The sequence below is a fragment of the Henckelia pumila genome, chromosome 2 (assembly GCF_033568475.1).
Source record: "Henckelia pumila isolate YLH828 chromosome 2, ASM3356847v2, whole genome shotgun sequence".
In the NCBI taxonomy this organism is placed as follows: Eukaryota; Viridiplantae; Streptophyta; class Magnoliopsida; order Lamiales; family Gesneriaceae; genus Henckelia; species Henckelia pumila.
In genome coordinates, this window is record NC_133121.1 from 107064165 (window position 1) to 107075564 (window position 11400).

Consider the following 11400-nt stretch of genomic DNA (forward strand, 5'->3'; position numbering starts at 1 on the left):
TGACCGGGTTTCTTGCAGTAATGGCAAACATCCTTGGACTTTTCCATGTTTGAAGCCTTTGTCTTGTTCTTCTTCTCGGGTCCAGTTTTCTTGGGTGGGACAGAACGTTTCTTACCCTTTGTACTTGGCCCCTTCTTAGCAGAGGAAGAGGAGCCCACCAAGAGAACCGGTTTATCCTTCTTTAAAGTGGCTTCATATGTTACAAGCATATTGACCATCTCTTCAAGGGAGGCCTCTATCTTGTTCATATTGAAATTCACCACAAATCCGTCAAACTAAGAAGGAAGAGAGATAAGTAATAAGTCCACGTTGAGTTCATGCTCCAACACCAAATCAAGCGTTACCAACTTCTGTATGAGCCAAATCACTCGTACCCCATGATCACGGACTGAAGTCCCTTCACGCATGCGACACGTTATTAGCTCTTTTACAGTAGCGAACCTTTCAGCTCTCGATTGAGCCCCAAAAAGTTCCTTGAGTTGTACGTGAATATCAGCAGCATTCACGATGTCCTCAAATCGCCTCTGGAGTTCATCAGACATCGAGGCTTGCATATAGCATTTGGCCTTGATATCATGGTCCCACCATGTATCAAGTTTGGCCAACTCTTCCGGACTTATGTCAGCTGGTGCTTCCTTCGGAGGAGATTTTTCTAACACGTAGAGCATCTTCTCCGAGGTTAAGACAATCTTCAACTTACGGAACCATTCCGTATAGTTTGCGCCAGTCAATTTATTTTGTTCGAGAATAGAGAATAGTGGATTGCGCGAATTCATCTTTATGAAATACTGAAAAGAAACAGACAATTATCAGTGATTGTTTAATTAATTTACTAAGACATAAAATAGGCGAAATTTATTTTATGAATCTCACTCCCACTATTTTAACGATTTCACTACCCTCTAGTGAAAACGGGAAACTGTTTTCCTTAGTGGGAACATGGAGTCCAATTGACAAACTATGGTCCCGAATAATATCAGCCAACCATAATTTTCAAAATGTAGAGCCCAATTGCTTCCAAAGCAACCTCCACGTTTTTATCTCATGTCCAATAAGGGCCCAATAATATGACGCCGTTTATTGTGACATGTCAAGATGACCCATCAATATTAAGTTGTGATGGACGGTCGCCATGTGGATCCCCCAATAATATGAGCCGATCCCATGGGAGTTCCACCCAACTTACAACATTTGTCGATCCAATGTACAGCTTTCCGACGAACGGGCCCCCCCAATAATATGAGCCGGACCGTATCCGCGGGAAGCATCTCATACATTGATCGTTGATGGAAGGTAGGAACATTTAAACAATATTTAAATTTCTTTTATTTATCTTGATATCAATTTTAAATCATATTTAAAATGAGGGATTTTAATTTTGAAAATTTGTCTCATCATTTTAAAATTTGTATGCTTGCGGGATTCATACAATTTAGTCTAAAACATGCATACAACGATAATATCATATATTATATAGGATGATCGATTCCATTTCTAATCGACCCGTGGTTGCCAATCACGAGTCTTAGTCCAATCCTAGGTAATATGCAGGTATGCAATGCAATCCTATTACATTGAGCTTCCAATTTACATTTCTTCAGTCTTTATTGCCTGCTGGGCCCACCTCCGTCTTCAAATCTTCATCTCCCACTAAGTCTAATGTATTTACAATAAATAACTATGACAAGTAGGGGATACATTTTAAGGGGTGGGAACGGGCCATAAACCAGGCCCACTTTTATTACATATGACAATTCATATTGGGCCATAAACCAGGCTCATTAATAAATCCAACAACAATAAAAACAAATGTAAATTCCTAACATACACCTACAAAATTGGTCATGGCAATCGATCATCCTTATCCAATAATATTTAATTCAAAATTAATTTATTGGATAACATACAATGGCAATTTAAATTAAAAGGATAAAATCATATTCCATATATAAAATCTTATTTTACATACAAAATCATATTTTATCTTTTTATCAAATAAAATCATATTTTACATATAAAATCCAATTTTATACATAAAATCATATTTTACTCAATATTTCCATAAGATCATATCTTATCATCAATTGTACCAAAAATAATTAATTTCATAAAATCTGATTTAACGGATAAAATCTATAAATTTTCCAAAAATTCAAATTTATCCAAAAATCAATTTTAAAATTTTCGAACTCGAACAATTCGATCCGACGCCTCGTGGACCAATCAAAACAATTTTCGATCGGACCAAAAATAGAATTTTAACATATTAAAATTTTAATTTTAAAAATAAAAATTAATTTTCACGGGCCGCCCGGGACGCTCCCGGGCTGCCCGCGCCCCAAAGGGGCTCGGGCAGGGCAGCCCATCGCTGCCCCTAGGGCAGCGACGATCGCTGCCCAGCGCAGCGCCTGGGCAGCGGCGTGCGCTGCCCGTGTTTTGCCCGAAAAAAAATTTTATTTAAAAAAATTTATTTTGTTTCAAAAACCGAGGCTTAAAAATATTTGTACAATCGATTAATTTAATCGCTTGATCTGAGCAACCTGGCTCATATACCACTGTTGGAAAACGGTGATCAGATCAATCAGAATTGATATCCGGTGCAGCGAAAGTTTAAAAATTTTATATGGAACGATTCCATAATGGGTATCAAAACTTTACGATTAAATTGTGTGTGTAAAAATTAAATCACAATTAAATTTTTACCTCCAATCTCGAAACGAGATTATGGACACCAACAGATTACTCTGCTCTTGTTGTATATCCCAGGAACTGATGGACGAACAATTCTTCAATCAGGTCCACGAACGAAAATTTAATCCCTCTGATAGATTGCACTAGAAAATCTATCAGAAGTTTCTACGAAGAGAATTAACGAATTTGATCCGTTAAACCAGACTGCAAATTCAAAATTCACAGGCTGGAATTTTCGAGCAGAGAGGGAGAGGGGGGCGGCCACTTAGAGAGAAAAACAGCTAGGGTTTTCGAAAATTGTGACCTCTGTTGTGTAATTTCTGTACTGCAATAACTTATTTATAATGTGGGCTGCTAACAGCTTAGGGCCCATTAGTCATAAGTTCAAGCCTGACAAGCAAAGCCCGCATGTTCAGAAATTAATATAAAATTCATCGTGACTCAGATTGATAAACCAATTTCACCAATGTTCACAGAAACCATTTCTGCATCTTTTAGAGTCAAGATAAATTTTCTGAATCCAAATTCAGTGATTTCCAAAAATGCCCATCCCTATGTCATTTTAGAAAATCTTACTCCTCTACTCTTAAATAAGAAGTCCCATTTCTTTGTTCATTAAATTTAACTCTTTAAATTTAACTATCTCAACGGGGATTAAAAATCCATTACTCTGTGTGACCCTCAATGGTTCAGGGGTACAGCTAGCCGTGGGCTCACAACTCCTTGTGACTCGGAACAACAATTTCCGACTTGCCCATCGAATCATGGTAAGAGAGCCTAGCAACATCGCTCCATGATTCCCTAGGTATCACTGATAGTGTCTGCAAGAACCAATAGATTTTGGTTAGCGTACAGTACGGTCCCTTCATCCATATATCCCGATCGAATCAACAACCATTGGTAAATCGAGAGTCGTTCGAGATTCGATAACTATGCAATACATCTTGAAGATCAAATAGTGACATCGCATGTGCTACTAAGAAACCATTTCTTAAAACACATCATGTACTCTGGCCAGAGATTCGTCACACTAATATCTCCTCAGATTGCATAGGATATCCACACTCACAAGTATGTGGTGAATCCTTGACAACAAAGCATCGACTCCTATATGTGTTGTAACTGTACCCAATCTCGACACCTGATGACCCCAATAGAGTCGGTAAACGAGTCAAAGTACAGTACTAGCATATAGAGTCTCAATGATGTTTCAAGTAGTAAGGACTAATGGTGTACAACCAAAACCGCGGACTTTATCCACTCGATAAGTGATAACCACTTGGAAAGTCCGGATAGGGTAGTTCGATCATTCATCGTATGAATATCCATTTGCATGCTTTGAACATCTCTATGTTCCATACCAATGAAACGTGGTACTCGACATCGCAAATGCTAGTCTCAATCTCGAGCGATCCTTATCCTTATTAACGGACGGCTCAATCGACTAGGAACCATTTAGAATATACAGTGACTATAAGATGTGTTTCATGATAGACATCCCCATGTACTACCACATCTTACATACACTATAGTATATTCAAGGTCTTTATCAAAACAACAATAGTATATCACAATATAACAATATGAAGAAAGATAAAGTCATTGCCATTAATAAAAGTGTAAATTATATTAAACAAAAGATTGTTTATACAAAGAGTCATCAAAGCCCTTAGCCACAAGTTGGCTCACCGGGCACCCACTCTTTCAACACATAGATGTGAGATTGCATTTTGTGAGAGACATCATATCTAGAGGTTTGATAAAGATTAAGAAGATTGACACTTTAATTAACCCGGCTGATATGTTAACAAAGGTTATACCAGTTAACAAGTTTAACCAAGCCTTGGGCTTGCTTAAGCTGGTGAAGTAATCTAGATTCGACTGTCATATGAGAACTCAGATGGATTCACTTGATTCAACCAATTTTGTCAAAGGTGGAGATTTGTGAAGACTTTTGTTGACTAAACATTAGTTGTAATCAACGGTTTGGATCAGCTCAAGGGTTTAAAGGCTTGATCTAATGGCCAAGATTAAAGCTACTGTTAGTTGTGGCAGTTAAAAAGCTAAACTTATACTTAAGGGAATTGGATCTCGATTGATAGGGATAAGGGGCATAATTCTTTCTGCAGATTTAAGAAGACAAAGTCATCTTCTTCTCTCCTGTAAATCGGATATATCCTCATAGATATCACAAGCAGCTATCTTCTAGATTGAAGATTGAGATCGAAGCAAAGCTTGAGGAGTTTGTACTTCGATGAACTCGGTATATTAATTTTGGTCTTGTGTATTAGCCAAATTAGATTTATAGCTTGTGGTCATCTTGTTTCTGGAGGGTTATATTGAACATATTCGAAATTGGTTAGTAGTGAATTCATATGGGTTTTATGTAGGATTTATTAAATCCGAACCAAGTAATTCCCTTATATTCTTATTTGCGTCTACTCTTAATTTCCTATTTTTCTTGATCGTTATTGTTTCAATTCTTGAGTGCTTGTTCGTTGTGTTATCTGTGAATTGGTATTGAGATTTTTGGGCTCTGACATTCAACACATATAATATCGCACAAATAAAACATATTTGATATTTCATTAAGGGAATACGTGTGTGTATTTTAATCACGACTTCAGAAAAGTCAAAGCTTTTACAATCTCACGCATATATCATGCATGTTTTTTTCTCTTTTTTTTTTTTCTTTCAATTTCGTGCTAAAAGTCAAGTCCTAAATTCATTTACGTGTATTTGGTTGTTTTAATATTTAATTCTGACCAAATCAGACCAATACATCTTTCAATTTATTTTATTATTCAATAATATTACTATATGATTAACCATTATTAATTTCAAACCCGTGTTATAGGCATGACTTATAAACACGGAAAAATAAAAAACCCGTTACTATTAAGATATAAAATATTATATATATATATATATATATATATATATATAATTTTAAATATCATTAAGTTGGGCAGGAAAACATCATCTCTTCAATGGAAATACAATTACTCGATTAGAAAATAGTTTTTTTTTCTTCAACAAAAGGGCATCTCATAGTTTTTTAAAAATTGTTTGGAAAATTGTTCAATGGAAGTTACTTTAATTTATTTCTTTTCGCCCAAATTTATGGCATCGGATGGTAGCTTTATACATTTAATAGGGGATAAGCAAGAACTTATAGCATATCCATTAATATTATATTATGAAACAAAAAAAATCACCCAAAAAGTTGAATCAAGTGTAGAAAGTTGGCATAAAGGGTTCGCCACAGATTTATTATGTGGTTGAAAAGAAAGAAATTAAAAGGACGAATTGATGCAAAGTAAAAATGTTGTTGTGATCTTAATTTATGATTGGCTCTTCCTTCCAATAAAACTAATAAATTGGCCAAGTTGCGCATAATGTTGAGTGAAAAGACCCATTTTTAATTAACTTGTTAAACTTTTATAACATACTAATATTTTTAATGTGTGTTTATTTACTTCGTTTTTTTAAATGAAAAAAAAAATACAAAAATAAATGATTAAAAAAAAGAAGATGGTGGTACAGCAATTAAATTTGATTGTAAAAATAATCTCGGTTTCTAGAAAGCCCAAATACAAAATATATAATTTGCTAAAAAATATATGTTCATAATTGTAGTCAACCCTTTAGCCCACCAAAACCAAAAAGCATCGAATATTAAAGAAATCAAAATTTAATACTACTTTTCAAACCAATCTAAAAGTCAACTCTCTCTCACTTCATTAATCTTCTTCGATTCTCTCTCTTCTTCAACTCCAATACCAAACCGTGAAGCTTTCAGCTTTTCCGAATTCAATCCGCCCCTTCAATCTCTCTGTTTTGTTTTTTTTCTTTCTTTTGAACTTTTTTTTGTATCTGCCGAGGTTTAAAGATCTCTCGAGAAGATGGGCAATGGAGGGGGGAAACTCAGCCTCTGCTGCACCGGAGACCCAGGCGAGATTTCCCGCCGCCGCCACGATATCGCCGTGTGTGTGTCGGATCCCCTGGATGAAGGGTTAGGACACTCCTTTGCCTACATCCGACCCGACCCACCTCACAAAACGCAACCTTTCGACGATTTGGTGTGCCAAACGGCGGCGTTCCGGACCATCTCCGGCGCCTCCATCTCCGCCAATGCTTTCACTCCCCTCTCGACGGACCCTTATACGTGCAACAATGGCTCCACTTCTCTTGACAAAGCATCGGCTTTTGAAAGCTCACAATTATTTTCTTCCATTCCCTTGCAGCCGATTCCGAGAAATTCTGCCTCCACAGTGAGGTCCGGCCCAATTCTGAGGAATACGGTTCAGGGTTCGGGCCCCATTGTGAGGAATCCAGGTTATGGGTCCGGCCCGATGGAGCGCGGTTTCTTGTCCGGCCCGATTGAACGTAGCTTCATCTCTGGCCCTCTGGAGAATCAAGTCGATCAGTTGCAAAGATACAAGCTCAAATCCAAGAAATGGGATCTGGTAAAAAACTTGAAAGGGTTGATATCGAAATCTTTATGGGGACCTGGTTTCTCCAAAGAATCGAGTAGTAATAATGAGAACAAAACTGCTACCGTGAGTGGTAATAGTAGCAGCACGATTACAAGCAATAATCTGAGCAGCCAATTGAGCTTAGTTGATGATAACGACGATGTTGGAAATGAATCTTTTGGCAGTCAAAATGTGCAGTGGGCACAGGGCAAAGCTGGTGAGGACAGAGTGCATATCGTAGTTTCCGAAGAACATAGCTTAGTTTTTGTTGGGATTTATGATGGATTCAATGGCCCTGATGCTACTGATTTTCTGTTGAGCAATCTCTATCACAATGTTTCCAAGGAACTCAAGGGGCTGTTGTGGTGTGACAAGTCTGAGTCTTGTGAAAATGGGGTTAATAGCTCGGCATTTTGTTCTAAAAGTTTGGATAGCAAGGAAAGAGAGGAGCTGGACTTGAAATTGAGGGAGAAATTGGGCTATGCGGAACCTGCTGCTGTTAATCATCTAGGGGTGTTGAAAGCGTTGTCCGAAGCCCTGAGGAAGATCGAAGCATCGTATTTACAGATAGCAGACATGATGCTAATGGAGAATCCTGAGTTATCTTTGATGGGATCATGTGTTCTGGTGATGGTAATGAAAGGTGATGATGTGTACTTGCTTAATGTCGGTGACAGTCGGGCTGTGTTAGCCAAGGTCGATTCTCAAGTTGGGAAAATGAGGAAGCAATTATCAGAAGAATCACTATACGGTTATGAATACGAACACACTCACAATTTGAGTTCTTATCAGCTAACAATGGATCATTGCACATCAGTTAAAGAGGTAGAAACATTTTTTAGTTAGTCTCTCTGTTTCTTTAAGGTCTATGTTTTTCGTTGTTTGCTCTTTTGTTCCTATGCTCATTGTTTATGTGGTAATTGTTCATCATCGTATAGGAAGTGAGAAGGATTAGAAATGCACATCCAGATGATGCTTTTGCTGTTTATAACGAGAGAGTGAAAGGTTCTTTGAAGGTTACCCGAGCTTTTGGGGCAGGCTTTCTCAAACAGGTATGCATCTTTGTATAAGCTTCAAAAATTCATCTGTCACATGTATTAATTGATGCAGACGGTAATCGTTGTTGCGCAATATGGTGATCAAATCGGTAGCAAAGATAGTTGTTGGTATTATAAACAAGATATGAGATTGATTCCCATAAGTATATTTTCGGAGAAAGATTGTTGGATGTAATGTGTGATTGTCTAACTAGTATAACAATCTGTATGTGGCATTAGAGTTGCTGTATGGTTTGAAATCCAGCAGCTATATAGTATGTAGCGTTTCCCACGTAAAGCGCGGTGCCCCTTCTAAATTGATTCAATACATGTTCTGAAATCTGAATGGATGTGTTTTTTTACAATTACAGCCCAAATGGAACAATGCACTACTGGAGATGTTCAGAATCGATTACGTCGGAACGTACCCTTACATCACGTGCTCACCGTCTCTGTGCCACCACAGATTAGATCCCGTAGACAAGTTCTTGATCCTATCATCTGATGGCCTTTACCAGTACTTCACTAACCAAGAAGCTGTCTCTGAAGTTGAGATGTTCTTGACAACTTTCCCTGAGGGCGATCCGGCTCAGCATCTGGTCGAAGAGGTGCTGTTTCGCGCTGCTAAGAAAGCCGGTATAATTCCGAATTCATGACCCCATTTCATGACCAAACAATACTACTTTTTTTTAGGAAAAAAAAAATTCTATATCTGATGAACATGAACTTGTGATTGAATTTGCAGGCATGGATTTTCATGAATTACTCGATATCCCGCAAGGGGATCGTCGCAGATACCATGACGACGTCTCGATTATTATTATTTCATTTGAAGGGAGGATATGGCGATCCTCCATGTGACTAGGTTAGGAATCAGATAATACACATATACAACCAAGAAAAAAATTATAGGAAGCTTTATTATTGTAAATGTGTGACATATATACCAGTTGCTGGGGATTTGTATATGTCGACATCCCCGATATTTTCCCCTTACATTCATTCGAATTAAATCTTCAAAATTTGTAGTTCTGATTGGGTTTACAGTTCCCTTGTAGAAATGTAAATCTAAACTCGTAAATTCAATAGAAAGTCGAAAATTCTTTCGTTTTTTGTTTGTAAAATAAATTTTTTTTAAATAAAAAAATAAATGTTACCATGCGGCAGCTTCCCTTAGTTGAAATTACAAGAATATTTCTTCTGGTTAAAAAATTAATTAAAATAAAACGTATGTTTGAACTATGGTATGCACATATTCCATGTATTGTACGCTGTGATTAATACATGCTTGGAGTGTAGACTTTTGAGGCTGTGATTAATACATGCTTGGAGTGTAGACTTTTGAGGCTTATACAAAAGTCTTAATCTTGCACTTGACCGGAGTTATTTATTTTTAAATAAAAAATAAAGCATAATGTTATGAGCATGACAAGGGGGCATGATTTTCTATTTGAGTTGACATTTTCTCTTTTAAAATATAATAATAATAATAATAATAATAATAATAATAATAATTAGCAATCATTATAAACATTTGTATCGTGGGTTATGCAGACTTTTGAATCTTTGTGCCACAACGTATCGACATTTTTATTCAAAATATTCATCTATATATATATATATATATATAAAAGCATAAGTTTGAATAGAGAGAGTATTTAATAGTTGAATCAGTAATTTGTTGGAAGAATGGAGATTGGTAGGTATTTAATAAATGTAAGTGTAGATTCATGAATGATTAAGTCGTGTGGTTTTGGTGCCTCTGACTTACATCTCGTGATATATTTATTATCAAACTTAAATGTTGGAGACTTTCGCCATCATTGATTGCAAATTTAGAGCTAGTGGAAGTTGAAGAGAAATTTTTTATTTTTATTTTTTAAAAAAATATATACTATATTATATATGCAAATTTCAAATCTTTTTGTCATTAAAAAAAGTGAGAAGTAAATTCCAAGACTTCTTGTACAATTGTTTTGTGCATTGTTTTTATAACCGGACCGATGATCGAATCGATCTATCTAAAAAAAATGGTCCAATCGGTCAGACCGTTTTAACCGGACGATCGAACCGGAAAACTGTTTATATAATATAATCTGATAAATAATATATTTTGAATTTTAAAAACTCAAAAATATATATATATATATAGACAAAAAATATATATATTTGTCATAGTTTGAAAGCTAAATAAATATGTAATATATTCAAAATGTCAATTATAGTTCTAAATTATTTAAATAATTAATTATTTAATTTTTAAAAAAATCAATAATTATTAAAATAATTTTTGATGAAGTACAAATTCCAAATAATCATATATATATATATATATAAATATTAAATTTAAAGTTTTTAAAATAAAAAATTCAAATTTTAAAAATAAAAATAAAAATAAAAATAAATTCGAAAAACCGATTCAACCGATTTTCCGGTTCCTGGTGAAGTTCCGGACCGGACCGACGACCGGTACCCGGTCGAATCGGCCGGTCCGGTTTTAATAACACTGGTTTTGTATCATTTCTTATTATTCTACTATTTATCCACTTAAAATTCTAAAGACCAAATCAATAAATATTTATGGACCACTCTTTCTAATTTAACTAGAAGACATAAAAATTTTAGGGTTCCATACTTTGGGGAAGTGATGACTTTTTTTTTTTTTTGAAAGAAGGGGAAGTGATGACTTGAAATGGAGGTAAACTAGATTTTCTCATTTGTGAAGCCCACATGGTGTAGAACATTTCAGCCATCCAATGTCAAACAAAACCTTCATGATTAAATCGCTATATCTAATTTGTTTTCCTATATAAAAAAAACACAAGAAATACACTATGTTTCTCAATACATTTCAAAAATCTGATTTCTAGAAAAAACAACTAAAGAATGCCAGAAAAAGAAAAAGAAAACAACAAAATATATCCCTTAATACACCATGCCATATTGCCATTGGTTCTGAGAGGGGTAAATTTTCGAAGTTTGACGAGATTTTTCCTAGGTTTTTAAATAAATCAGGTTCAAAGATTGATTTCAATTCAACATTTGGAAGTCACGTAAATATTCTTTGTTTCTTATTACTTACCTATAATTCTTTTTTTTTAAAAAAATTGATATTTACGAAACTAATGAGCTGATTTGAGCCCAAAATGCCATTATTAGATGATTAACAATTAAGCTCATTTTTTCTTTAAAAA

The 11400-nt window shown here is 35.4% G+C and overlaps 1 protein-coding gene across 1 annotated transcript; it reads left to right on the top strand.

The window, feature by feature from the left end:
• Window positions 1-6414: 6414 nt before the first annotated feature.
• LOC140880469 (probable protein phosphatase 2C 23) lies at window positions 6415-9318 on the top strand. Its single transcript, XM_073284950.1, has 4 exons — window positions 6415-7994; window positions 8108-8221; window positions 8578-8842; window positions 8952-9318. Exons 1-4 carry the CDS (start codon window positions 6597-6599, stop codon window positions 9065-9067), a joined length of 1893 nt encoding a protein of 630 aa, XP_073141051.1. The 5' UTR covers window positions 6415-6596; the 3' UTR covers window positions 9068-9318.
• Window positions 9319-11400: the final 2082 nt, after the last annotated feature.